Raw genomic sequence first — 27,799 nt, 5'->3', positions numbered from 1 at the left:
GCAGAATATGTGAGCTATTTGTTATTGCTGGAGTGACTTGACATGAAAAACATTCCTGCTGTTTGCTGAATATCTTAAAGAAACCGGATCTGCTTAAACGGTATAAATCAGTCTAAACAATAATATATCCCTGCTTGCTCTTGAGCAAACCCCCAGCACTTCAGCACACATGGTTTGCATTTTCTGTACTCTCTTCTAGTAAGTCTTAAATGGCTGGAAACCAGTGTAAAATTTTCACGTTAGATTTTAAAGCTCGTCAAGAAGTCATTTCTTGCATATTCACTGGATTTAATCCCTTTCCTTCCTTGTCTTGGCAATGGATGCAAGTTTGCCTCTGAAAATGTCTTTTCTTTGCTTTTCACTTCAAAAGAGGGTTTAGTTTAAAGGTAGAAAAGGCAGTTTTGCCTTTCAAATGGAACAGCGTGATCAAAACACAGGACTGGATATTAGAAGTTCACTAACTGCTTTTCCTTAATCTGTGGCCTGGAGGAAGCAATTAATCCTTTCTGAACAAAACCTAATCACTGCAGAACTACAGAAACCCTGTGAAAGTATTGGTATCACGTTTGCTTCAGAAAGGTGGCTCAGCCATGTCCGTCCCCATAATCGCGTTCCTACCTTGAAGCAGCCTGCAGAGCCCTGTTAGCTTCCCTGGGAGTTCTGCCTTAACATCACGATCCATCTGCCCTGCTAGCTTTTTATCTTATTGCCTTCTCAGTTTCTAGCTGTTAAGGCTTTAATTATTTGTTAACTGTCTGCAATACTTGATGTGAAGTGAAGATATTAGAGGATTTTTTTCCCCTGTGGGCGTTTGGAGGCTGTGCACTGAGAAGGGATTTTGCCAAAATGGCTTTTTTAGGTCAACCAGCTCTGATTCACCAGACCTTGATTAAAAAATATGTTTTTACCTTGCAGCACAGCAAGTGCTTTTGAGATGTAGCAGTACCAGCAGCACCTGAAATACCAGTGAGGTCAAATGGCTCCTTCAGCGACCTCTTGTCCCGTGTTGTTAATGCAAATGTTTACTGAGAGCAGAACTTGAGCAAAGGAGGGCTGGACATATGGGCCTGCTCCATTCTCGGTGCAGCATGAACCACCCTGGAAACCAGCCTCCGTGTCTCAGCACTTTGCTGCTAGCTCAACAGTCGAAAAAGCAGCGACATTGGCAGGTCTGGCTCTGAGTCTGTGCACATACGGGGCTTGCTGAGCACAAAGCCATTTTATAGCTCTTTTTCAGAGCAGAGCTGTACCTCGATGTTGGCTGCTTGGAAATTCTCTCTGAACACTGTGCATCATTGTGTCAGGCAGTTCTCACTTCTTTTTTTATCTCTCTGCTTTTCCAGGAGTCTCGGTTGTACCGTTGTGGAAATGCTGACGGAGAAACCGCCCTGGGCAGAGTACGAAGCCATGGCTGCCATTTTCAAAATCGCCACCCAACCGACCAACCCCCAGCTCCCCTCTCACATATCAGAACATTGCCGGGACTTTCTAAAGCAGATCTTTGTGGAAGCCAGGCACAGACCCTCTGCTGAAGAGCTGCTCAGACATCAGTTTGCACAGCTCCAGTACTGAATTACCTCCCTTGCTAGCAGCTCCTGCTGGGCTCTCTGTGCCCCGTCTGGTCTAGTTGCAACTGCCCGTTGTGGTGCTGCATCTTCAAAATGCCAACTCAGCCGTCCTAGTCCTTTGGGGAAATGATGCCAAGGAACCTAGGGTCTGCTCTTGTGCCTGATACCTTTGTTTGCTGGACTAATGTTTATTCTACCGACAGCTGTCCAAACAGAGCTGCATTTTTGCCCTAGTTACCTTGATGTGAAATTGCAGCTAGCTGCATGTGTTCTGCAGGCCCAAGAATGGGAATGGAAGTATCTCACTGATTGAACGTAGAAGAAATTGGAACCAAAGTGGGAACTACAAGAGCTACACTTTTTCAGAACAGAAATGTGCCAGAGCCATCCAAACCAGCTCTCTACGTGTGGGTCACTGTTTTCCAGACTGCTAGGGCTTTAGAGGCATCTATAGTACATGAATCCAGCAAAAAGCCATGTGTCATTGAGCATGCGCTCGCTATATAATTATATATTTTTCTTCTTAAGTATTCAGCATCTGAAGGTGTTCAGAAAATATTGATTCAAAAGTATGTGAATAGTGTATTTTATAATGAAACCCTGGATTTTGGGGTGGGGGTGAGGGACGTCTTTCTTGCTAAATGTCAGGATAATCAGAAAAGTTTCAGCAGAATGCAATCACTCCAGGGCCTGAGATGAGGGCTCTTCCACTGATGTGAGAAAATCCAGAGCTTGATTTCCAAGGCTTGATCTGTCCTAGCATTGAGACAATGCTGGTTAGCTAGTGTCCTCATAGCCAACAAGTCCATGCCTCTGCTTCATCTCCCTGGGACTGCTGGGTCTAAGCAAAACCCTTCTGGGAGGGAGTTCTGCGGAACAGCTTTCTGTTGCACCTATCTTTTGGGCTGGTAAGTTTTTTGCCCTCCGTCAAACCAAAGAGAGTTCATCTGGTGCCCAGAAATTTACTTTGGGAAAAGCTTATGCATTTCTTTGAGGACCTTTTCCTAATGGAAAATTGAGGTTTTCGTGGTGAGAATATGCTGGACACAAGTTTTACTTGTGTATGGTGAGTTAGAATTGAGCTCAGCCTTTCAGTGTTGTGTTTTACAGCTGTGCGAGTGTTCATTTAAGGTTTCCATAAAATACTAGGTCCCTATTTAAGTCAGCTTTAGTACAAGTTGAGTCAAACCGAACCAGAGAGAACATTTGTGATGCCAGCATATTTCTAAATTTAACCAGAGATCCTGATACAGGTACCAGCCAAACATATCCAAGTAATTCCACACTTGACAGGTACCACATCTCTGAGAACCAAGTTTCTGGTGGCTTTCTGGCCTCCAGTACATGTTGACTGGGGCACTGATAGTTCTCATTTCACTCATAAAAGAGCCACAGTTTTTAAGTGCTGGGGATTCATGGAGTAATTATAAATTAACTGCTTGAAATGAAACAAGGAAAAGCAACTGTTTTATTAGCTAAAATATTGCTTTGTAGAGCAACTCAGAAGATGTTCTGCTCTTGTGTTGGAGACCTGCTAAGGATGCACATACCTCCACTCTTCCTCTCCAAAGAAAACTTGAAAATTGCTTTCATAACGTGTTACAATTAAGTTTTTAAATGAAAGCTAGTAGCAGGGTAAGGCAAGTTTTAATGAAACCATGCTTCTTGAGCACACAATAAATACCATGTTGAAATAAAAGAGGGGAAAAAAGCACCCTTAAAAAAACCCCAAAGAACCAAAAGCCCTTAAAGGCTTTAGTGATCTGAAGCAGTTTTTCTGTGCCAAACTTAGAGCAATGTTTAGCCAGTGAATGCAAGCTCCTGTTGGCTTTTCTTCCAGGCTCTCCTGCACTGCTACGAGGATGCACTGTTTAGGTTGCAGGCACTTAGGGGAATACCTGTTAAGAAAGCGCTTGTTCTGTGATTTATTTAATTGAGAGCACTTCTATTGATCTTTTCCCAACTTGGACCTTTGATTCCAAATTATCAACACACGTGGCCTGATTTTTGGCCTGCACTTCACTGTCGCTTGCACCGAAAGGGTGCGAGGGTATGACGCCTCTACTCTGTTTTAGGGAGTGTTTTACATCGTGTTGCTTTGGCGTAAATGGCTGCGTGTGCTGCACAGGAGTGTGAAATCATTCCTGTCGTCTTGAGGACAGAAGTGGGGTGGTCTCTACTCCTGTGGGGCCTGGGAGGACTCTTCAAGCCTTGTACCTAGCACCTAACTATGCCAAAGATTGGAATCTTATTCATCACACTTTACCTTGTAGATGTACAGCAGTAATCGAGAGAGCAGTGATCCTGTCTGCACAGGTTTCTCTCTGCCCTTGGCTTGTCCTCACCAAATTGAGACCTTCTTCCGTGGCCTTTCCTTGCTAACCCACACGTCTTTCAGGAGAACAGGGCACAGGGAAATGGTGTCACTTCTAATGTTTCAAAGCAACTACATCCTCAGGATCTGTTGTGGCTTTTACCTCATATGTGTCATAGAAGGCTGTTCCAGAGCAGAGCAAAGAGCATCGTGGACTGATGGGCTCAGTCCTCTCCCCACCAGAGCTTCTGGTCTTTCCCACCACCTATGCTGAAATGTGCCTACTCTGTGTATACGCTTGTATTCCACTCTGTAGTAGTGAAAGTAAATAGGAATTGTACAGTGACGGAGAACACGGGGTGCCAGCATGGACTTCTTGTATTCTAGTACCTGACCCAATGCCACCCATTCGGCACAGGAACAAGCCAAAGCATTACTTGTATGTTTGGAGATGCACTTTTATGAATGTAGTTTATATCGCTCTTTTTTAGCTCTTTTTACATCATGTAAACGGTGATGCCTCATACTTTTTTTTTTTTTATTTATATCGTAAAAGATCATATTTGGTGATTTTTATATATATCGACTCGACTGTTACGGGATAGGGGGGAGGATGGGAAATAAATTTGACGCCTTTATGAATTTAAAAAGGAAAAAAAGCAGCTGGTTTTGCAGAGAATTTGCTGATGGTTTATAACAAGTTAGAGCCAAGCCAAAATGCGTTCTTTGTTTCCTCACAGTCCTCTTGATTTATAGAAAAGGAAGATCTCGATTCCCAAGTCCACTGCTATGCTGGGACTGACACTTATACTGCAGTCTCTAGTACAGCCCTGGCAGCAAAAAAGTTTCAAGTGGACATAAATATAATTATACCTCTAAGCTGAATTATATTTGGGCTCTTTATTCTGGCAGAATTGGGGGGAAAAAAAACTGGGAATAAACTCATTTTTTAGGGGAAAAAGAAAAGAGGAGCGCCAGGCTAACAATAAGCTATTGTGTCTATTCCAAACGTCATGGCGTGTTCTCTGCTATTCCTTCCAGGGAGGGATATATAGTGAATATTTAGTATTGAGATCTTTGATGGAAGGAGCTGCAGAAATGGAGAATATTCTGTTTGGAGAAAAATATCTTCTTGGGAGTCCTGCTACCCTGAAACGGAAGATGCCTGAGATTCCCATCAGAGAGGAACATGGGGCAGTGGGAGATTTGACTGTCCCTGAGCCTGTTAGGAAACAAACTGTTGGCATTTTTGTCTTGGTGTGACGATTCTGTGCATTCCAGGTTATTTGCTTCTTCTCCAGTAAACCTGATCTTTGCCTGTTCTAGTGGCGTTGGGTTGCAGCAGGTTGGATTTGTTTCTTTCATAACTTTGAAGCAGTATTCTAAAGGACTTGAAGATGCTTCAAACGGTTCCTGTTACCATTAATTACCAAAACAAATTGACTGAGAGGGAAATTGGTACCTGCTCAGGTGACATGTTATTTGCAAGTGCCAGGAGAGCCAGGCTAACCTGTGAAACCCCAGTAAAAATGTAACCCTGCTGTGCGTGCTTGCTCTGGTGGGCAAAGGCCAGATACGTAGAGCTGTACGGTGGGGCTGAATGAGATCCCAGTGACTGGTGCTGAGCTTAATAGCTGCTGACTGGAAAGGTTTTATGTATTTGAATACATATGGTCCAGGGACTGTCACCTTTGTGCCCACCCTTTATGCTGGGAGTGTTCAGGCTGTTAATTTTCTGAAGAAAATAGGTTTCCTCTGTGGTTTAATGGTATTGGGGCTTCAGTTTTTGAAATGCCAGCTTTGTTTAGGGGCAAATCTCACTGAGCAGCTCTGAATTTCCCAGTTAGAAAAGGACGATGTGCCTCGGGGCATGCAGAAATTAAGAGGAGGACTTTAATGTCCATCAATACCTGTCTGACATAAACTACAGAGTAGGGAGAAATGGCTTTAACCTGGATTGTGCAGAAGACCTTGAACCAGTAGTCTATATATACCGACCGGGGGCTTGCAGTGCAAAGCCAGGCCAATGTATCGTTTTATTTACAATAAAGTTATCATTTATATGAAAGCCTTTTTTGGTGGTTGTTTGCAATACAGCATCTCTTACTTCCTGTGTAAATGGTGCTGCAAGATAAATAAATAAGGCAATTAACTAGCTTGCCTTCTAACCAAGGACCTTAACTGAATTTTTTCCTTTCAGGTGTTGATTCTTTGGGACAGGGAGAAGTGTCGTATTTGTGAAGCATTGCTGCTTGGATGAGGTAAGTGTGTGCCCTATACAAGGCTGCCTCTGTGAAAGGTCACATTCGTCCATTCTCTCTCTCTTCAAAGATAGACACTGAATGGCTCTGTCCCTCTTGTTTTGTGTAAAAATACCAACATCTTCATTTCACCTTGCAGGAGAGTGGCTGGACTGGTTCATTGGCTCTTCATGTGGAAGTGGTCCTGATGATGGAGAGCAGGAGCCGAGGTATGGATTTGGATTTTGCTGTGGCAGGGAGTTCTTTACTCCAGGTCCTGGTCTGTGAATGTTCTTGATTCATCAGGGTGGATTGTCATCAGGTGAGGAAAAGGCAGTTGGTAACAAGACCAGGAGGAGGTGGTTACTGTGATGACATCTCTGTACGCAGCCTCTGCTGTGCTGACACTGTGAATCCCCAGGCAGTCCCAACTGAGAAGAGCTGAAGACCTGCCCTTTAAAAATCTCTTAACTAAAAAGGAAAAATAGCTTGTCCAATAGGAGGGACATCAGGCTCCTGGGGTCATTGAGCACGTCTCTTCCCTGAGATCAGGTGTGACTGTAGCCGGCTTTGCCAGCGAGGGAGAGCTGTGGAGAGGCTGCCCAGTGCTTAGTTGCCCACCCAGAGCCCCCAAAAGAACTTGCATTGAGGGAGAAACTGCGGTGACCTGGATTAACACCACATCTATACAATACCTGGGACTCCTGTGGACTACCCATACCCATCTTTTTCCCACTTCAGTCCTTAGGCTCCTGTTTTCATGGCTCTGTCTGGGTTCTCCCAGGCAGGACGTGCTCAGCAGGAGCCAATGCTTTCAGTCAATGATGGAATGAGGGCTCTTGCTCTGGATTTCAAAGGCTGTTGCTCTGCTGGTGGGTTTTGTGCTGTGTTGGCTCTGAAAAGCTTAGGCAATTGAAAGATGTGAGGTTCCTGAATGCTTAGTCTTTCAAGCTAGTGTGGAGGAAGGAGGTAAATAATAATTAAACCCAGACTCACCTACCTTCTCTGGTTTCACTGCATTAGGCTCTCCGGCCTGGCAGGTCTTGTTGGGCTCCTTCATTTGTATGGGCTCTGTTGTCCAAACGTTCAGCAGCTGGGGCTGATCCAAACCAGGCCTCATGTTGCACCAGTCAGCCCTGCTCTGATGCCTGTCCTGCCCCCTGTGCCGGGTGCAGAGCGAATTGAGCCGGCATCTGCTTGCAGAGGCAGGGCACGATGTTTATCAAAACAGAGGGGGAAGTGAGTAAGCTTATGCAAGGCAAAAGGTTGGATCTAATTCCCAGGATGGTGAATTCCCTTTGAGGATGGTGTGGGCTCCGTGTGGAAGCTGGCATGTGGTTACAGCTGGGGTGTGCAGCTCACAGGGTAGTGATGCTGGGGTGCAATTTGAAATCCTAAGTTCCCAGGAAGAGTTTCTTGATCTTGTACGGGCAGAAAGTCTTTCCGCAGTGACTGGGCAGTAAGAGGCAGACCAATTGCTACTCCCACCTCCCCAGGCCCCCGGGAACACAAGACAAGACAGGGAAGGCTCGGAAACCTTGTATTACAAAAATAAAAGAGCGCATGGCGCAGTGTCAGGCATGAAGCTGACTAGCCAGGCTCCAGCGCAGAACGTACCAGTCAAAAGGCAAATATAAAAAAGACAGACACTGTGAAACAGTCGCAGGGCAACATCCTTAAGGCTGAACAATCCTAGCTGAACTGAGCTGATGTAAATCAAGGACCCTCCTTATTCGGAGCCCCGGCAAGGCAGGATTGGTGCGGCAGGAACGTGAGTTATAGACTAGGTATAGCCCCCAGATCATCTCCTTTTCCATGGTGGAAGCCCTGAAATGTATGAACAGCATGGGGTCAAGTTCTTCTGGTCTGATCTCATTCGGGAGAGGGACCTGCAGAGAGCTTCAAGTACAGGGACTCTACCCCAGTCCTCTCTGCCCTGTCCTTATGGACCCCTCTAAGCATCCTCCAAAGAGGGCTGGGCTGTCTCCCTTCCACAGGCTCTTGGTCCCCATTGCTTTACATCAGCTCAGTTAGCCCCTGGCTCAGCGCTGCTCCGTGCCATCTCTTCTGGGCTCCAGGGAAGCAGGGGCTGGCCCTGCTCACGCCGTCTTGGTCCCACTCTCCACTTCCTTGTGCACCCACAGCTCCTTGTGCTGCTTGCGCCCGAAGCCCTCGTCGTAGTTGCCTTTACTCTTGAAGAGCTGCTGGAAGTGGGGCTTGCAGTAGAATTCCCCGTGGAGCGCTGCGTAGCTGCCCAGGCTGGGGAAGGAGGGCAGGGTTAGCCGGGTACGGGGACTTGGCTGCAGGCATGGGGGGAGCAAGTGAGGCTTGGGGGCACCGGGACATGGGAGGGAGGTGGAGGGAACGTGCAGGAGGGGACCCTTGGAAAGCATCAACTGCTTCCTCCAGCCAGCTCAGGATGTTGGGGGCTGCTGTGAACAGCCTTAAAGGTCTATAAAGAGAGGGAGCCTGCAGGGCAGCTTAGCCTTGGCTCCCTGTCATTCAGGAGGAGGATGTGGCTCAGCTCTGTGCTACCTTGGAGCTGCTGTTGAGGAGAAAAATCTCTTCTATGCTAAGTGGGTTTAGCTGAAACTTGGGGCCAGGTGGACAGATAAGCTGTTGTTTTTCTGTAATGATCGAGCTGGGGATCTCTAGCTGCTCCACAAGAGGAGGAAGGGCTGTAATGGTGGGTGCACTAACTGGAAAGGCCTCCCCAACCCAAAGCCATGGTGGCACCCATCAACCTCAGCTCCCCAGCCCTGCTCACCTCAGCTTGGTGTGGCAGTGTTTGCAGCAGAAGCAGGCGTTGTGAAAGACAAATTTATCTGCCACCAGCCGCTCCATGGGATAGACAGTTTTCTGGCAGGCAGTACACATCTCCTTCACTTGTGCCTTCAGGCTGAAGGACTAGACGAGGGGAGACCAAAGGGAGAGAGGGTGAGGAAGGGATCCCGTACCTGGCTCCCACCACAGCCCTCTTCCCTAACGTAGAATCATAGAATGGTTTGGGGTGGAAGAGACCTTAAAGATCATCCAGTTCCAACCCCCCTGCCATGGGCAGAGACACTTTCCATTGGATCAAGTTGCTCCATTTGCTGGAGCATTGGTTGCTGTGAAACAGCCCTGTCTCCCCTCACCCTCCCTGATGCTGAGCTGAATTGGTGCTTGGGTCTTAGGCTTTGGGTCCTCCCCCCTCACCATGAATCACTAGGATGGGGTAAAGTTGCAGGTACCTTGGAGCGCTGCACCGTGCTGCCTCCTGAGCTGTTCTTTGCCTCCTAAGGGTGGAAGGAGAAGAGAAATGAAAATGAGAGGCTGGACTAACAAACCTGGTGCCGAGTTGTGCTTGAGGAGAAGCAGCAGAGGTTTTGTACAGGCAGCTGAACTGCAGGACCTTGGGCCATGCCAGCAGCCTCTGCCTGGCTGTCTCAGGCACGCAGTGACCGTCTCTGAACTCACTTGCTCAGAGGCCGTCACCTCCATCAGGTCCTCATGTGTGAGTTTCTTCTTGTGCTGTGACGCTTTTTCCAAAGAGAGGAGAAGGAAGAGAGGAAAATAGAAAAAGAGGAAAAACCATTTACACCTTGCAGAGTAGGAGCTTGTCCAGGGCTGTGGGGGGAGAGCAGCCAGCTCACGTTCAGCATTGCTTGCTGCCTCGGACACAGAAGCGTGTTTTCCATGGCCAAGGTAGAGCAGAGCTCTTTTGAGGTGATGGCAGCCAAGCACAGATCCAGGAGATGCCACACAGATGCCACGGCGTAGGAGTGGCGGAGCACAGCTCCACAGTGACAACCCTCCCTTGTTCCCAGCAGCCATTGATGAGCAGCTCTGCTCTCTGCAGGTCCTAATTACTGTCCTTGGCTACGGCAATGTGTGTCTCGGGCCCCAGGCTGCCAGCATTACCCCTCAGGAGGAACTGCAAAACCAAGGAGCCCATATTCCACGTCCCTGAGCGGGCAGAGAGGGAGAAAGGGCTTTGCAGAGCTGCTGCAGCACAAGCCATGTCTGTGACCTGCACCAGCAAATTGCTACTGCCGGCTTATGCATCTACTAAACAGCAGCTCAGCTTTGGTGGGAGGCATTGCTCCTGCTCCTTCCTGCCAACCCTGACCCCATAGGGCTGGAGAGTGACAATTAACCCTTCTTTTGGTGGAGGTGCACAGGGTTCAAGCAGTGCTGCCAGTGTGGGTCTTTGCCTGCAGCGGATGTTTGGTTTCTGAGTTCCTCTGCCAGCCCGGTTTTTGGCCCGTTGATGCTGTGTGGCACAGGAAACGCCTGCGCTGTAAGCAGGATCAAAAAGCCTTCTTGAGTCCCTGCAGGCCCTGTGTGAGTGGAGAGCAGAAAGGGCAGTGGGGCAAGACCAGAGTTGTAGACCTGCTTCGCTTCATGGTGTTCTGCAGCTCGCCGGGGGCAGATGCTACTCAGGCCCTGCAGCTGCAAGAGGAGCGACTGGGCAGAGAGATCCAAACACTGAGGTGCCTGTACCTCTGCCCCCAGCCTCTCAGAGCAGGGTCTCTGTGTGCTCCCCCACCTGCAGCTGCAACAACTCATCTCCTCCCAAACTGCCTCCTGCTCCTCCTTGCTTCCCTGCAGTCCTGCACCCTCCCTAAGCTGGCTGTTTGCGCAGGCACCCACTGGGTCCCAGGCAGCCACCTGCAAGTATTATAACCTGCCTTTGCACTGATTCCAATGCCCTCTTCTTTCTTTCAGTCAGGATCAAAGGATTAAACACATTCTTAGCAAGCATGGACCAGCCAGGACTCCTTACGACAGACGGGCTCACCGTCTGTGCTGCTTGTTCCCAAGGCTGGGGCAGTTTGACCCCAGAACATCGCTCTGCTGCCTCCTTGTCCTTTCCTCCTGCTGCTGGTTTAGCTCTGCTTGGTCAGCTCTGCCCCATCTTTCTACCCCCAGGCTGATCTTCTATCCCCGTTCCTCCTGCTTCGTCCTTGCCCATCGTTTCTCTTTTGTATTTTTGGAAACAGTTTGCTTAAGCGATGCACGGGAAACCCTCACTTCACTGAGCTGCCTCTTCAGACGTTTCCCAGCTGCTCTTGTTGACTGAGGTCAGGGACGTGATTTTCCTCTCCCTCCCACAAGGCTGGAAGAGTAAAGCCAAAGTCAACAGAGGGACAAGGGCAGCGAGGAGGCTCAGGCTGTGTAAAACCAGTTACATCCCTTGGCACTTGTAAAACAACTGCAGGTGCTCTGCTGGAGTTAGGATTTAATATACTGTTTCCAGGCTCTGCTGACCAGAGCTAAGGAAAATGCTGCCTCTTTGGAGCTGGAATACATCCGTTCCCAAGGCTACAGGCAATCCACCATTGCTCGTCACTTCTCGGCAGCCTTCTGGCTCCGATCAGACACACTATCTATTTCATATCTGATATATCCTCCCTCGGGGAAGGGCCGTATCCTGTCCCAGCAGGAGATGTTCTTGAGCCTTTATGTTTTTCCATCTCCAATCACTCCAATCCTAAGCAGCTCGCATGCTCTCAATTGTGATCACGGAAAGCCATGGAAACACAAACAAACTCAGAGCACCTCGAGAGGAGAGTGGGGTGAGCAGCTCTATATGGACCAGAGCCTGGATGCTGGCGTTGCAATGTGCTCAGCAAACAGCACCTTCTGCTGGAACATTCCTGTCCCGGGTTGTGTTGTTTGAGTAGCAGTGACTTGTGCCTTTGATCACCCTCAAATGTCAGGTCCGCAATGCAGCTTCTGCACACAACCCTCCATCCCTGAGAACCAAAGCCCGGGTTGAAATTCCCATACAAACCGCAGGGGTTGCTACATACATGAGTTGGGGGTGGGCTGGCAGGTCCCGTGGCCTGGAACATGATTCCTTCCCCTCCTCCGTCTGCTTAATCCTGAGCTTGAAGTTTATGGGCCAATGCTCCCTCGGAAAGTATCTAAGACAGAACTCTTGCAACACCTGGAAAGGAAATGTCCACATGAGTGTGGCTGGTTTCATCACCCCAAACCCAGCAGCTGCACAGCTCCGCAGGCGTGGGGCGTGACAGCAGTGTGCGCAAAGCTTCCTCCACAGGGTCAGGGCAGCCTCTTTGGGCAAGGGGTTTCTTCAGGGGTTCAAGGGATCTCGGCACACCAGGCAAGACTGACAGATAGGAGATGTGGGTCTGGACTACTCCTCGTTTTTAGGAAGCTGGCAGGTGATCTGGGGCACTGAGCTCGGTAGCTCCAATTTCATGTGACGATACTGTGTCAGGGTGGGAGAGGGCTGCTGGAAACATGAGCAGAAGGTGATGTGATGGCTTCTGCTCCAAACCCATGTGTAGAAGGCAATTCCTAGGCAATGGCCAAAGCTACGACTCCCAGCCAGAGCTGCTGTCCTGCCGAGGCAGCAAAACCAACTCCCAGTGTTTCACTAATACGGCCACTAAATGACTGGTGTTGCTGGAGCAAGAATTGAGATTTTAGTCTAATTTTAGCCCAGAAAATCCTTGCTGAACAGAGTGTATCACAGCTCAGTAGAGTGAGTGACAAGGATATCTTCTTTTCTGGGGACCCCGAGTTGCTTTTCAGCTGAGACAAGTAAGATGTGGCCTCTGTGTGATGTGCTGAGTACCCTGGGGAATGGGTGTGACAGATCTCAGACCAGCTTTAATGCAGCAGAAAAGAAACCCACCGGCATTGGAAATCACCCTTTTTGGTAAGAGTCAGGTGAAAAGACACTGGCAGATCCTCAGTGGTTTTTCCCCTTTGCACCTTGCCTTCAAAAAAACCCATAAAAGGTCAGGCTTGATGAGCCCCATTTTGCATGTGCAAGACAGAGATGTGGGGTTGAGCAGATGTTGTGGAGGGAGGAGCAGAGCAGGGAATCGGAGGGTGAAGGGGTGAGTGTGTAGCTCTGCTGTGACAGGGATGTGCTGGGGGCTGGCAAACCAGCACCCGCCTCACCCCCTCCTTTTCTCCTGAAACCTCTTGTTCTCAGAATCTCACCCCCAAATCATAGAATCATGGAATGGATTGGGTCAGAATGGACCTCAAAGCCCATCCACTCCCACCCCCTGCCGCAGGCAGGGACACCTCCCACTGGATCAGGGGCTCCAAGCCCCATCCAACCTGGCCTTGAACCCCTCCAGGGATGGGGCAGCCACCCCTGCTCTGGGCAACCTGGGCCAGGGCTTCCCCACCCTCCCAGGAGAACATTTCTTCCAAAGATCTCCTCTCAATCTCCCTTCTTCCAGCTTAAAACTATCCCCCTTGTCCTGTCCCTGCACTCCCTGATCCAGAGCCCCTCACCAGCTTTCCTAGAGCCCCTTTCAGTGCTGGAAGCTGCTCTAAGGTCTCCCTGGAGCCGCCTTTTCTCCAGGCTGAACAACCCCAAATCTCTCAACCAATTCTAGCAGAAGTGCTCCAGCCCTCAGATCATCTCCGTGGCCTCTGAACTTGCTCAAATGGGTCCATGTCCATCCTTGCTGCCCAGAGGCTAGGGCAGAACCTGAGAAAGCCCCAGGGCAGGAGATGTACTGGGGTGGAGGGCTTGGGGCAGGGATATCCCCACAATGCCAATCTCATGGTGACATTTGCAAACGTGCCCTGGGTTTGGGGGGCTCTTCAGCTTTCTAAAAAGTCCCAACACCTGACACCAGTTTTGCATTGTGCCCGGCAAAACACCCAAAATTAGTGGCTGCTTTCAGAGCTGGGAGACCTTTGCTCCAGGTCCTGAGCAGCGGTGGGTGAGGTGGGCTCCCTCTCACAGGCCCAGAGGACTGGACAGCCCTTGTTGCCGATGTTTACAGCTTCATCTGAGAATACGGCTCCGATTTTACCTAAATCATTTCCCGTCTCCTCTGCGGTTTGCTTGTTATTTCCTGCTCGCCGAGCGGGGCGAATGGCAGCACGCAGGCGGCTCCTGTACCCGGTATGTGCTGGGGTTCTGGGCAGAGCTGGCCAAGAAGCAGCCCTGGCAGCAGGGCCTCACGGCCCAAGCCCACAGCCCCTCTCTGCCCCTGTTCTCTGGAACAGAACCTTCCCTCTCATGTCTTCAGGTGCCTACAGCCCGGCACAGACCCTGAGAGGAGCCTGAGGAACCCAGAAAACTTGGCATCTCTACACCATGTACACCTCCAATGCGGGTGCACAACCTTTTCACCTGCCTTTCACTTTCTCCCATTTGCCACAAGCATCTCTCCACCCCCGGCTTCCTTTCCTCTTCCCTCACAGCTCATCTTTCTCCCCTGCCTCGGCCACTTTCTTTCCCTTGGTTCCCTCACTCCTTCCATCACCCTCCCTGGCTCCTTCCACCTACTACTTATTCCTTTGCTTCTCTTGCCCCCAAACCTTGTTCCCTTCAAGGCTGTTCCACTTATCCAACTCCATGGCTTGATGGTCTCCATCCAGCCCCATCTTTCATGTCTCCTTCCTCTGAATATCCCTCTTCCCCTCCATGCACGTACCCTGCTTGTAGCCTCCTGCCCACTCTCTCCCAGCCTGTGTTTCAAACAAGAGGTCCCCTCCGTGTAGCTGCCCTACAGGCATTTGAGTAGAAGTTGCTAAACATCCTTCCTGCTGAAGGACAAGGAGGCAAGAGCAGAAGTCTCAAAGGGGAAGGGTGTGCTGAAGCGATAAGGGAAGCAACAAGTGAAAAACTGCTGGAGGGCTTCTAGGAGGCTCTCAGCCTCTGTCCTCGCTCTTGCAAGGAGGCATTAGTCTGCACAGGGTGGGATTTGAGCCTCAACACAAGCCTCCATGAGTGGAGGAGCCCCAGTGGTGCAGGGTTTGCTTAAGGACACGCTGCCACGTTGGTGTTGTGGAGTCTTCACAATCTCTAGGGCAACCCTCAGCGTGCAGGGGAGGCTCGTGGATTGTCTGTGGAGCGCAGAGGGCATCTGTGACAAAGCAGAAAGCCAGCGCCAAGTCTCCGCAGTGGAGGCCAGCACTGTAACTGCTAGACCTCTCCAAACCTCGGTTCCTTAAGGCTCTTGGCCACCTACGCTGCCTGGGATGAGCAGCCTGACGACTGTCCCTCTCCTAGTTGTGCAGGCAGCAATTTCAGGTGTCTGTCTTAGCAGAAGGTGAGAACCCCTTTGCTTCTGCAGCCTCCCCTCTTCCTGCCCCTGCTGGGAAAATCTCGTGGTCAGTGTTAGAAAAAAAAAAACCTTTCTCCAAGGGATCTAGACTTGTGCTGTCTACCCAGGGAGACAGAGCAGCCTCTGAAGGCAGCAGTGGTGGCCACAGCATGGTGGATCTCGTTGTGCTCCACACGGCACCACAGCCAGCAAGATGCTCTTGGTGCCCACAGGTCATCGCAGGCAGCTGCCCGTCCTGCCCTGGGGGCTTTCTCGTGTTCTCGGCAAGCTGGTGTTAAGCTGAGGACCTTGTGGTTAGAGCTTGTCTGGCATCTACATGGGACGTGAGAGCAGCTAGAGAGGTGCTACAGCTGTCTTTTAGCACCACGTGGGGGGCTCTTTGGGGTGACGAAGACGACGTTCATCCCAGAAGCTCCTTGGTGTCAGACCTTTTGCACAGCAGCCTCTCCCATCCCCTCTCCCCTTCCTGCCTGACCCTGGGAACAGATGTAGGAGAGGGAACCATCTGGGATGGTCCCTCAAGGAAACTCCCCAATCCAGCCCCCAGTCACCTGCGTCTGAAGCAGCGTGTTTCTCACAGCGGGGACCCAGGATGGGTGCAGGGAGCCTTTCCCCCTTCCCCTCAGAGCCGGGGCTGCCCGGGCTGCCCCCACTGCTGCCAGCCGGCTCCCAGCGGGCCCCAGCCCCGTGCTGCCTAATGGTCTCTCCAAGAGCTGATGGGTTTCCGGCAGAGGAAAGCAGCGTGACTGCGGAGGGCGAGAGGCCCCTCTCCGCCATATGGTTCCCATCAGCAGCCCTGTGAAGTCTGTGTTTACTGCTGGGATCACTCTCCCATTGCAAGAGGCTTTCCCAAAGGCAGAGTGCAGCGCAGGGGATCTGGGCCCCTTCCTCCTCCATCCCGGGAGGATGAGGAGTATCCCCAGCAGCATGGCAAGGCACGAGCAGGGGCTCAACACCTTGGAGAGGCTGTCAAGCCTCTCCCCCAGGATATAGTGGGCCAAGCCGATTGATATGGGGGCCGATGTGCAGGATTAGTGCAGCCTACACCCACGGGTGGCCGCTTACCCTCCGGCTCCATGGCCAGCTCAGCCCCTGGTCTCTTCGCAGGACCTTTTGTTCACAAAGGCTTGTGGTGATGGGACATGGGACAATGGATATAAACTGGAGAGGGGCAGATATAGACTAGGCATTAGGAAGAATTTCTTCACGATGAGGGTGGTGAGGTCCTGGCCCAGGTTGCCCAGAGCAGGGGTGGCTGCCCCATCCCTGGAGGGGTTCAAGGCCAGGCTGGATGGGGCTGGGAGCCCCTGATCCAGTGGGAGGTGTCCCTGCCCAGGGCAGGGGGTTGGAAGTGGATTATCTTTAAGGTCCCTTCCAACCCAAACTATGATTCTGTGATCATGTGGGGAGGAGGTGAAGAGGAGATGGAAGAGCCTGTCTCCTGAGCCTGGGAATCACCCATCGCTGTTCCTGCAGCCTTAGAGCCTCATGGCCGATCTGCACCATGAAACAAAGTGTGGTGCAGAGTCAGAGTCAAATGGGCGAGCACCAGAACTGGGCACAGCATCCAGAGAAGGGGGTACAGGGATGTCAGTGCTACTTCAGCTTCTCATTCTTTCTAAAGTCTCATCTCAATCTCCCCTCATTCATCTTAAAACCATTCTCCATCATCCTATCCCTGTGCTCTCTGATCTAGAGCCCCTCCCCAGCTTTCCTGTAGGCCCCCTTTCAGTACTGGAGGGCTGTTCTGAGGTCTCCTTGTGTGGCTCCAAGCCAACCAGTTGACCTCTCTAGTATTTGGGACCCAGGGCAAGTCCCTGCTGGCTTGACACAGGGTGGAGGACTCCAGAGAGAAGCAGCCAAGTTACTTCTGCAGACACCACTGCCAGGCTCATCAGATTTCTGGAGAGCAGCCTCACCACATGGACCTGTTCCTGCCTTCACCCCACAGCACAGAGCTACCTTCCACTGGCCTGCCCCACTAATCCACTTTCCATCCACGTTCTGTGCCCAGGCTGCCTCTTGAAAGGCTGCCAGTGGGCAGGAAATCTGCAGCCAAAATGCTGAGGGATGCTGACAAGGAATAGTTGTGGGGAGGAACAGGGCTGCCTTTGTCAGGGCAACAATGGGGGACCCACACAAGCAAGGAGGGAGCCCGAGGGAAGCCCCTGCCCATCCGCTCTGCTCTCCCACCTTCACCCCTGCCTTGGCTTGTTCCTCCTGAGCAGGAGGCGCGTGGCCTTGCAAGGACCAGGGAGGGCCAAAGAGGACCAGGTTGTGCCCCAGCCCCTGCCTTTCAGCAAGGGGACAGGAGGATGCTGCTGGGATTCATCCCTTTTCCAGAAGTAGAAACTGGCATGGAGCAGCCCATCCCTGTTTCATTGCATCCATTAAATACAGAATCTTAGAATCGCTAGGTTGGAAAAGACCTTTGAGATCATCAAGCCCAACTGTACCTGCCCACTAATAAATCGTATCCCTAAGCACTTCATCTGCCCATCTTTTAAACACCTCCAGGGATGGGGACTCAACCACCTCTCTGGGCAGCCCCTGTCAGTGCCCGAGAACCCTTTCAATGAAGAAATTTTCCGTAACGCCCTGGTGCAACTTCAGGCTTAGCCTGGAAGCGAAAGGTAAACACTTCTGGGGGAACGAGGCAGCTGCCCAACAATGGCCAACAACCCTACAAAAGCTGGGGATGGGTGAAAAGGAAAAGAAAACCATCACCATGGAGGACCCAACTAGGTGCTTGTAGGCTCACAAGACTGACTCGCTGAAGGAAACCAGAAGAGGAACTCCCTTCCCTAATGACAAGTCTTGTGGGATTTTTTTTTTTTACCAAAAAAGGTCAAGAACCTAGTTTTGAGCTGGGTGAAAAAAGTCACTTTGCAAAGCCCAACAGGCTGGTTCTGATAGACCCTCACTTCTTCACTGAGAACTTGCTTCTTGCAGGGCTTCCATTTAAAAAGGACGTTAACGCTGGAGCCATTTTGGACTGGGCTTGATGGGTTGCCCTGCAATTCTTTAGTAATCTGCATTAATAGTGGTGCAGATATGCTCCTCCTGGCTTTAAATACACGACAGCTCAGCTGGGGCTCCAGATGTCTTCCCTCACACGTTGTCTTCAGTGGACAAAGCCCAGTTTCCAAGACATGATCCAGGCTGCTGAATTTCAAAACTGATGCCCACTCCATGAACAAAAATCAGCAGAAAATTCATCAAAAATATGATTTACAAGATAGCTTAGCTGGTCTCAAGCGATTCAAGAGGATTAGACAGATCAGACTGTCTCAAAACGGGGTAGTTACAGCACCGGGCTGGGATTCAGGAGACCTGGGCTTGATTCCCAGCTCAGCTGCTAATTTTGGGGTGATAATGGACAAGTAATTTCATTTTTTCTGTTCTCTTCCCCTTCAGCCCCCCAGTGACGACAGAGCTGCTCTCCTTTGTGAAGCCCTGGGAGATCCCTGGCTGTTGAGGGTTATGTCGAAGCTCAGGGTATTTGTGTCATTATTAAATCTCACAGTCGTGCAACAGCCTCCCCAGGGAAGTGATGAAAGACCTGTCGCTGGAAAGGTTTAAAGCCAGGCTGGATGAGGCAGTAGGAGACACACCATCGAGAATTAGCAGACATTAACGAAGGGGGATAAAGGAGACGGGATCTCACAGGTTTTCTTCCTTCTCTGCTCTTTTTGATCAGCTCAATAAAATGGACCTGTCCAGCCCCCCAACCCCCACTCCGGCACGTACTGCAGCACAAAACAAAGAAGGAATTACAGCCCAAACGTGAGCCCCAAAACACTGCGCCCCAAGATGCCCACTGCAGCGAATCCAGCAAACACAGCCCTCCGCTCACTCTTGTCCCCGGTGGGTACAAGCCCCTTGCCCCCCCAGCTCACACAGGACACAGGGTGCTTGCCCCCCTCCTCAGCAGCACCGCTCCCCAGAGGGCTCCTGGAGCTCAGACAGCATCTCCTTGCCCCGGCTTGACCCCAGCGAGGCCACCCAGGGCTGAGAACAGACCCCCTTGTGTTTGCCCCCACCCTGAATCTGCTCCCCACGATCCCCTCGGCCGAGCCGCCCCCCAAAGCAAAGAAGTTCCTGGCACATCTGGGGAGGATCTGCTCCCAGGGGGCTGGGTTGGGGGCTGAACCCCCATCTACCAGGTGCCTCCTGGCCAGCACCGCTGCTTCCCGGGGCTCTTTGCATTCCTCCCTCTTCTCCATCCTTTTCTCCTTGCCTCTGCTTCCCTCCCCGCTGCTCAGTCTTGCTTTCTCTCCGCTCTCTGAGCAGAGCCACAATTGCCAACAAAGGGTGGGTGAACCCCATCGCTCCCCACATCTCAAGGACCATCATTGTCTCCCACCGAGCCGCTCGCCGCCTCTCAGCTCTGTTGTTCTCCACGAGCGATGCCTCACCATATGCCTGGGCTCCTCACGGCGATGCCGAGCAGGAGGGCTTCACCCTGCTGGGGTGGCTGGGTGGGTCTGTCCGGCTGTCCCTGATGGCAGGGTGCTCCCGCTCCCCTTCTCCCCGCCGCAGAGGCTGGGTTGTGGGAACGAGAGCTGTTTCCTGCGAGCTCCCACAGCCGCCTCACAAGCCTTTTTATCGCTGGGCCGCCACGGTGATTGGCTCTCCCTATCGTACCGTCTTCCAGCCGCTCGCTCCTTTGTGTGAAGCCAACCTCTAACCCCAAAGCTTCCCCAGCCCCTCTCTTTCCAGGCTTCCTCTCTACAGCCACCCCAGAACCCCCACAGCCTCCCCAGCCCTAAGATCTCCCCTCTGTTTTCTGACCCCTCGGTGTAATTGGCTTTTGCTTAGCCTCCTCCCCCCCTCCATGTTCTGCATGTTCTTCGCTCAAGACTTCGGACACAACCTTGGGCTCTCTCCGTGTGGCACTAACCCACTCGTGGAAGGTTTCTTGCAAGCGTCCTGGAGGATTCCACTCCTCTGGAGTTGCAAAAGTCAAATTGTGCGCCTCAGTCTCTTTGCAGAGGAAGGGTCGTATCAGGAAGCAGCAGGAAAAGGGGATCCCAGGGGGGATCCCATCTCCAGCCCCACCTGCCTCCCTTCCCCACAGCAGCGCCCGCCGGAATAGGGTGGGAGCTCATCCTGGGGGAGGCAGGGTGGGTGCAGAGCTGGGTCCTGAGCCCGTGTCCCATGGGAGCTCCCTGGCACCAGAGTCCGTCCTGCGGCCGCTGCGGGAATCACTTTAAGTGCCCTTCTCACGCGTGCACAGGCACGTGTGTGCACACTGGTGTTTGCATGGGGGCACAGACACGCGAGCACCCATGTGTACGCACATACGTGCACAGGCACACCCGCACGCACACCCCTGTGCACATGCAAGCACACGCACACTAGCAGGCTCACACTCTCACGTGTGCACACACAAGCACACACGCCCATGCCCCCACACCTACACAGACAGAACACACAAGCGAGCACGCACACGGACACACACGCGTGTTCAGGGCCTGGGCAGGGGGGGCCGCGGCTCAGCTCCTGTTCCCGTTGCTGTGGAGATGTGGAAGGAGCCAGCAGCCCGGCAGGCCCGGAGGAGATGGAGGGGGAACGGGGATGGGGAACAGGGATGGGGAGAGGGATGGGGATAGGGTGAGGGTAGGGATGGGGAGAAGGAGAGGGATGGGGATAGGGACGGGAATGGGGATAGGGGGGAGTAGAGGGCGAGGGAACGGGGATAGAGGTAGGGAGAGGGATGGGGGTAGGGACAGAGATGGGGAATGGGGATAGGGATGGGAACGCGGGGTGGGGACGGGGACAGAGCTGCGGCAGCTGCCGGGCCCGGGGTGCAGCGGCCCAGGTCCTCCCGCCGGCAGGGGGCGCAGCGAGGCGCAGGGCAGTAAGGCGGGGGGGAGGGGGAGGGGAGTCGCTCTAGGCGGGACGAGCGGCACTCTGTGGCGAGGGGCGTGCGTCGCTCTAGGCGGTGCGGCCGGCACTCTGTGGCGCGGGCGGCGCTCGGCGGCACAAGATGGCGGACGAGGGCTCGGTGTGCAGCTTCGTTTTCAAGAAGCGGGGCCTGGCGGCGGGCAGGGGCCGGCGCAAGCGGCCCAGCAGCGACCAGGAGCGGGGTGAGGGCTCGGCAGGGGCCCACGGAGGGCGCCGGGACGCGAGGAGGGGCCGGGGGAGGGTGGGTGCTCTGCCCCGGCCGTGCCGCCGCGGCCCCCAGCCCCGCCCCCGGGCCGCAGAGCCGGAGCTTGAGCCGCGGTCCGGCCCCCCCGGGCTTTCCCCCTCGATACAAGGAGTTCCTGCTGCAAAACGTGGAATATTGTGATTTAAGTTAAAGTGGAGCTTGGTTTCATGTAAGGAGTTGTATTGTTTGAAAGTTAGAATGCCCCTCTGACAGCATGGCTTCTTTCTTTGATAGCGTATTTTCTTTTAGACAGTGTTTTTCCCAGACACTGTTCATTCTTTGGACATAACTTCGTGTGCTCAGGATGATCCGTGCTGAACAAATGTCCCTTCTATAACCACCTCTGTTTGCAGTCCCTCCCTGTCTCAGATGCAAGGTCAGGCAGAGCTGGCTCCAAAGCTCCAAATTAGCAAGAGTTCTGCCTGCTGTGAAGTTTCATCATAACATTAAAATTAGACCTTGGAAAGTAATAGAATATGCATACGATTTTTAGGAACATTTATACACAAGCATGCAAGTGAGCAATACATTCTTGTAACGGCTTTTGTCTCGCTGCATGCAATTGATGGAGATCACTCCCTCTTGTTGCCCAGGCCTCATAAAGGACGCTTGCTTTCCAAAGCTCCGAAACAAATCTTAGAGGGTTTATTTGTTGGCATTTTTCGTATCACCCTCAGAGAGCAGCGGTGAGGAGGGAAGCACAGTAGTGCGGAAGGAGCGGCGGCGGGAGACCCCCAACCCCATGATCCAGAAGGTAAGGGAGCCCCAGCAGCACCATCCAAGCTGCATCCGCGTTACTGTACCAAGCTCAAGCCAGACACAGTGTTGGAACTTCCCATCCTTCATACCTGCTGTCTTCTTGCTCCTCAGACTAGGAGGTGCACGAAGGAGAGGCCCGCGTATGCGCTGAGCAGCAGCGATGATGAGGATCCATCAAAGGAGATCGGAGTCACTTACAAATCGACAAGGTCGGCGGTAAGGATGGGGCAGTGAATGTGATGCTGGGGTGTGAGCTGAGGTGGGACTTGGTACAGAGAATTTGCCTCTGTGAATGTGGAGGATTGGGCAGAGCTCATTCCTCTTCCCACTTGTTTTTTCTCTTAATTTTTCTCTTCATCCAGTGACCTTTTGCCCATTAGTAGGAGCCTGGGCAGGATATAAGTAGGATTAAGAGCAGGTATTGATGTATGTTTCTCTTCAGACCTACTTCCTTATTGTCTGTGCCTCTGTATAAAATAGGAATAATGCCTAACTGTCCCCAGTCACACTTGCAGGGTTAGACCGAGGTCTCCTTGTCACATTAGAGATTAATCTGGATATAAAATCATGCTTTAATTATTCACCATACTGGCCGCTGCTAAGAGGGGCAGCATGTTGTTAGCGCTGCTTGCTGTAGGAGAATGGGAAGGGAGCAGGAGGACCTGACAGCTTTGGGGCTCCGGAGGTTTTGGCACCTAAATTGGATTTGGTTTTGATTGAGGCTGCCTGTAATTATTCTTCAGTTTCTGTGCAGCTGTTCCTGAAGATCTGATAAAACCTAGGAATAGATATCTGCTCAGTCCATGAAAGAGGAATCTAAACCAGACCAGTGTGTTAAAAGGGAATGTAAGCTACCCACAGCTGGGTTAAGAGTTCAGACCCAGCATCCTGTGTGTAGGTGGGATGGTCGTGGGATGGAAGTGTTGGATATGGGAGACCTGAGCTCAGCTTCCAGCTAAGCTGAGGCTGAGTACAAAGGAGTAAAGTAAGGACAAGCGTTTTCTGACTCTGCAGGCTAAAATTTGGGAGCGATGGATAATTAGCACTCTCGCCTCTGGAAGCCCTAGGCTGGATCCGACCCATGGGGGATTCTCCCTGGCAGGTGCTAAGGGATGGTGAAACCTGGTGGAAGGGAAAGCTGGCTATGTCTGATACTTGCTCTGTGACCAGCCCTTCAGGCGGCCAAGGAGTTCTCTTTGTCTTGTGCAGGTTTTCTCTTTGCTGTTGTCACAAATTTTTCTTGCATTTCAGAAACCTGTTGGCCCAGAAGATATGGGAGCCACGGCAGTGTATGAACTGGACACGGAGAAGGAGAAGGACGCCCAGGCCATCTTTGAGCGCAGTCAGAAAATTCAGGAGGTGAGTCAGCTGTGCTCTGTAAGAGCTAGCACTCTGCAACAGTAGTACGTGTGCTTCGTCCCATTCTGCACATTGAAGAAGAGTTTGAGTTTCTTCTTCCCTGGGAAGTTGAAAAGCCAAGAGCATAAGCCTTAGAAATAGGGGAATTTTCTGGCTTTATAGGCATCTTGGTATTGAGGAAGGAAGGCAGAGCTTGGAAGGGAGTCTGCTGTCAGAGTGGTGAAAGCTAATCTGTGTCATGAAGCTTTCCTGATCTTTAATCACCTTCTTTTTGCTTTCCTAGGAGCTGAGAGGAAAGGAAGATGATAAAATTTACCGTGGTATTAACAACTACCAGAAGTATGTGAAGCCGAAGGACACTTCAATGGGAAATGCCTCTTCAGGAATGGTTAGGTAGGTTGGGATGAGCCTCAGAGGACTGGGACCACAGAGGAGCTCAGGCACCATCCCCAAAGGCATCTGTTGGGGACTTGAACTTTGCTGTTCCTGCTGGCTTCTTTCTGTCTAACGAGTCCGGTGTTTGGTTCTGACCAGGCCCCCAGGGGCCTTCTCCACTGCAGCTGCGCAGCCGGCCTGAGCCTTCTCCCACCCTTTCAGAAAAGGACCCATCCGTGCTCCAGAGCACTTGCGGGCCACGGTGCGGTGGGACTACCAGCCCGACATCTGTAAGGACTACAAAGAAACTGGGTTCTGTGGCTTTGGAGGTGAGTGGATCTTGCCTGCAGCAGAACACGTGCCACGCCAGGCCTGCCAAGGGGTCCAGTCCAATTTGTAATCCCATGTTTGTGTGCGCAAAGGTGTGCGCTTACTCATTTACAGGCACTTGTTTGCAGAGCTGGTGTGCAACGCTGTCCCAGAGTTGTTTTATGTGACGCTCTTGTCATTTGTGTCAGCCCTTCTGAAAGCTGATGGCCTCTAATCAGGGCTTGTAAGAGTCCCACGAGGGACCCTGGGATGTTCCAGTGACCCACATTGCCAGGAGTGTTCTGGCTGCTGAAGCCACGTAAGGGATGGGATTTCCTTTTGCATGTGTGTAAGTGCTGGAACTGTTGCTGTGGCACAGGGAGCATGATCCTCGCAGCCTCTCAGCTCCAAGAGGGATCCTGTGCCTGCTCCAGGACTTTGTCGCTGCTCTGGATCACAGGCCGGAAAGCAGTCAGGTTTCACCTTCTGCCCCTGAATGAGGTGTCCTGTTAACACTGAACTCCGCGCAGCCTGGCTGTTAATTCCTCTTCCTTTGTGCTTCTCAGACAGCTGCAAGTTCCTCCACGACCGCTCGGACTACAAACACGGCTGGCAGATCGAACGGGAACTGGATGAAGGCCGGTATGGAGTGAATGGTACAGTACCACCCCTCTACTCTCCTTCTCCCTGGTCTAATAGGGGAGGGGGCTTCCAGATCCTGCCTTTTATCACACTGTAAAGTGAACGTCACTTAAGGATGTTGGGTCACTAAGAATAGAACAGGGTCTTGGCTGTCTCAAACTCCACAGGCCATGGGTTGAATTCGTATTAGAAAGGACTCGTTATTCCAAAGCTGTGGAACTCCCTGCTGCAGGGCCAGTAAGCGCTGAGCAAATCTGCTGCTTTCAGATAACCTCTGGCTGCCACCAGTGGGAGTTATTTCCTCTGTCTCTCTGTAGAAGGATAGCGCCATTGTTATATGGGTCCCAGCCGCGAGCTGTATTGAGCTGGGGAGATGTGACCGTCTCCTGCCCACAGCTGCCCAGGAGCTGGGATGCTTTCATACTATGTCACGTCATTATTTCTCACTCGCAGTTTCTGTATCTGCAGCCCAAGGCTCATCAGTGTTGCTCACGAACCACTGTGCAGTTGAGGGGAAGAGAGTGGTCTCTTCTCAGTTGAAGCCAAAGAGTTTGGTGCAGCTGGAAGAAAAACTCAAAAATAGGAGGGGGCTGGTGGCTGTGTCTCTCTGTAGCAGTGAGGGGGTGGGGGAGGAAAGAATTCACTCTTGTGAGACGAGCAACAAGCATGCTGGTTCATTAGACCTAATTATATCTCAGTCCCACATGCGTTAGTGACATCAGCAACACCCAGCTGCGAGAACTGTATTGTTTCCAGCAGATTCAGTCCCACCTGCTGTGCTTTCTCTGTATTTAATATCTCATGCCCAATGCATGGGCTGGTCTGGCTGCCTCTGCTCTTCCTCCAGTCAGGTTAACTTTCTCTTTGCAGATGATGAAAACTATGAGGTGAGCAGTGATGAGGAGGATATGCCTTTCAAATGCTTCATCTGCAGAAGTTCCTTCAAGAACCCTGTAGTCACCAAGTAAGTGATGGGTTTGGCCTGAGGAGCCACGTGCCTGCTGTTGATCTAGTTCAGTTGTTCACCGACAAGCGACAAGCGGGTGGGTGGAACCTGCTTGTTGTCTGCTGTGGCTTTATGGTGGGTGGGGCAATCCTCTGCTAACCAGTCTCAAAGCTGCCTCTGGAGCATCTCCTTGGAAGACATCTCAAGACTTTGTTGTCCGAGCATCTTTTCTGTTTCTGTAGATGCTGTCTCGTTACATCACCTTTCCCTTTAACCTTGAGATTTTGTATTCATGCCTTCATTCCTCCTGGATGCTGACGGACACACTGCGTTGTGTGAACTCAGCAGCAGAAGGATGGGGAAGCCAAGAGCTTGTCAGGGCTGAGCAGGCGGGGGGGCAGTGTGGACATGCCTGGCCAGCCTGCTCTCGTGCTTCTGGCTGTCTCACTGGGGGCCCGGTGTCTGGAAGCACTCACAATGGCTTTGCCATCACTCCACAACAGCAAAGGAATGCTGAAACAGCTTTCATTCCGAACTCCTGGACACAGAGACTGTGTCTGATGATTTGCAGTGGCGTCTGTGTCTCCGTACAGGTGCAGGCACTTCTTCTGTGAGAGTTGTGCCCTCCAACACTATCGCAAATCCCAGCGCTGCTACGTGTGTGACAAGCAAACCAATGGAGTCTTCAACCCAGCAAAAGGTAACGGGCACTTGTGGCAGAGAGGGCTTCCAGCAGGAGCAGCTGGAGTGGCAGAGTCACCAACTCCTGGTGAATCTTGATGTTGGGCCTGGCCCTAAGGTGCAGCTCGCAGTTCTTGGTTCCTGGCAGAGCTTCCCTTAGTGCCAGGCGATACTAAATTATGGCCTGATGGCTCCACAGGTGCAAAATGAGCATCTTGGGTTGCCAAAATGGGGAACGTGGGGAGTTGGGTGAGGGTAGGGAATGCGGGTCAGGGGAGCACGTATTCCTAACACTGGCCCAGGTTGCCCAGAGCAGTGGTGGCTGCCCCATCCCTGGAGGTGTTCAGTGACAGGTTGGATGGAGTTTGGAGCAACCAGATCCAGCGGGAGGTGTCCCTGCCCATGGCAGGGCTGGAACTGGATGGGCTTTGTGGTCCCTTCCAGCCCAAACCGTTCCATGATTCTGTGATGCCCCGACTTGGCAAACAGTGGTTGCCACTAACTGAGCCTTTTTGTAGGCAAGTGATTTTTGGTAGCTGCCCTGGTTCTTGTGGAGATGAGTGTTGCCAGGACTTGGGCACCTGGCTTTGGTGTGGGACAGCCCCTGCACCTGTGGTCTCATCCTGCATGTTCCTGTTTTTCAGAGCTCATGGCAAAACTGGAAAAACACAAAGGCGAGGAGGAGGAAGAGGAGCAGCAGCAGTCAGACCATGGAGAGGATCCGCAGTAGCAGAGCACCTGGTTTTGTATTTAGCTGAATAAAGCTTTTGTGGGGGGAACAAACAAGCTCACAGCAGTCACCTCAGGGCCAGCAGTCTTAGCCAGAGTGTGTGTATCCACCTTGGAGCCACTGAACCGTGTCCTGTCTGTGCCAGACTCCCTCGTTGTGCTCTGTGAAGGCACAAGATGGAGCAGGTGAGGCCAAGCTTGAGGCTGTGCCACCACCCTGTGCGTGTGGGTGCAGCACGTGGGGATGGAGGGTTCAGTTACTTCATAACTCCCAGCTCTGACCTGCTGTTTCATTCCTAACTTTGTGCTGATCCCGCTTGCCTCCTGCTGCTGCATAAGCAAAAAGCTATCTCTGAGTTAATTTAAGCCATGATCTTTGAGTGTGGAAAGGCAGGAGAAATATTAGTTGGTGTTAAATTCATCCTTCACCCAAAAAATGCAAGCTCAGGGGCAAGGAGGCTGGAGTGCTGCAGTTACCAGTGATTTATTACAGCTCCATGCATTCTTTTCTGCCTGCCTCTTGGTTCCTAGCAGAATTCTGTGCAGAGCAGTTGCGTGCAGCTTCTTGCTTTTAGCTGAAAAAAAGATGATTTGCAACCATGAAAGTATCTGCAGGCAGCAGTGCTGCAAGCTGGGAACAGCAACCACCTTCCTCGGGGCACGTTCT

At 51.9% G+C, this 27,799-nt stretch overlaps 3 protein-coding genes and 1 long non-coding RNA gene across 5 annotated transcripts in view; 3 read left to right on the top strand and 1 right to left on the bottom strand.

Annotated features, from left to right (window-relative positions):
* The window catches only part of MAP3K3 (mitogen-activated protein kinase kinase kinase 3), a 40,893-nt gene extending 34,943 nt beyond the window's left edge, over positions 1 to 5,950 (top strand). For both annotated transcript variants that reach the window (XM_069876996.1, XM_069876995.1), the window contains exon 17: positions 1,344 to 5,950. In XM_069876996.1, the coding sequence (XP_069733097.1) occupies positions 1,344 to 1,572 (229 nt within the window). In that variant the 3' untranslated portion in view covers positions 1,573 to 5,950. The remainder of the gene's footprint in view (positions 1 to 1,343) is intronic.
* Positions 5,951 to 6,081: 131 nt separating this feature from the next.
* On the top strand, positions 6,082 to 18,908 carry LOC138731225 (uncharacterized). Its single transcript, XR_011339141.1, has 3 exons — positions 6,082 to 6,143; positions 6,283 to 6,352; positions 18,596 to 18,908. It is a non-coding gene; the product is annotated as an uncharacterized lncRNA (long non-coding RNA).
* On the bottom strand, positions 7,646 to 19,865 carry LIMD2 (LIM domain containing 2). The gene is made up of 5 exons (XM_069877035.1): positions 19,597 to 19,865; positions 11,921 to 12,057; positions 9,356 to 9,400; positions 8,890 to 9,029; positions 7,646 to 8,381 (listed from the first exon to the last, which is right to left on the bottom strand). Exons 2-5 carry the CDS (start codon positions 11,960 to 11,962, stop codon positions 8,222 to 8,224), a joined length of 387 nt encoding a protein of 128 aa, XP_069733136.1. The 5' UTR covers positions 11,963 to 12,057; positions 19,597 to 19,865; the 3' UTR covers positions 7,646 to 8,221.
* Positions 19,866 to 21,125: 1,260 nt separating this feature from the next.
* LOC138731367 (E3 ubiquitin-protein ligase RNF113A-like) lies at positions 21,126 to 27,185 on the top strand. The gene is made up of 10 exons (XM_069877261.1): positions 21,126 to 21,270; positions 22,010 to 22,086; positions 22,203 to 22,307; positions 23,343 to 23,450; positions 23,734 to 23,843; positions 24,048 to 24,154; positions 24,701 to 24,790; positions 25,647 to 25,740; positions 26,316 to 26,422; positions 27,048 to 27,185. Exons 1-10 carry the CDS (start codon positions 21,171 to 21,173, stop codon positions 27,131 to 27,133), a joined length of 984 nt encoding a protein of 327 aa, XP_069733362.1. The 5' UTR covers positions 21,126 to 21,170; the 3' UTR covers positions 27,134 to 27,185.
* The last annotated feature ends 614 nt before the right edge of the window (positions 27,186 to 27,799 follow it).

This window comes from Phaenicophaeus curvirostris, chromosome 26, assembly GCF_032191515.1.
Source record: "Phaenicophaeus curvirostris isolate KB17595 chromosome 26, BPBGC_Pcur_1.0, whole genome shotgun sequence".
Classification (NCBI taxonomy): domain Eukaryota; kingdom Metazoa; phylum Chordata; class Aves; order Cuculiformes; family Cuculidae; genus Phaenicophaeus; species Phaenicophaeus curvirostris.
This window is presented reverse-complemented; position numbering and strand designations above follow the sequence as displayed.

Coding starts and splice junctions, on each gene's coding strand:
- LIMD2 (XM_069877035.1), bottom strand. CDS start 11,962: ATGTTCCAGGCCACGGGACCTGCCAGCCCACCCCCAACTCAT. Junction 9,401..11,920: donor CCAGCCCACCCCCAACTCAT/GTATGTAGCAAC, acceptor TTCCACCCTTAG/GAGGCAAAGAACAGCTCAGG. Junction 8,382..8,889: donor CACTGCCACACCAAGCTGAG/GTGAGCAGGGCT, acceptor CTCCTTCCCCAG/CCTGGGCAGCTACGCAGCGC.
- LOC138731367 (XM_069877261.1), top strand. CDS start 21,171: ATGGCGGACGAGGGCTCGGTGTGCAGCTTCGTTTTCAAGAAGCGGGGC. Junction 24,155..24,700: donor TGGGTTCTGTGGCTTTGGAG/GTGAGTGGATCT, acceptor TGTGCTTCTCAG/ACAGCTGCAAGTTCCTCCAC. Junction 26,423..27,047: donor AGTCTTCAACCCAGCAAAAG/GTAACGGGCACT, acceptor CCTGTTTTTCAG/AGCTCATGGCAAAACTGGAA.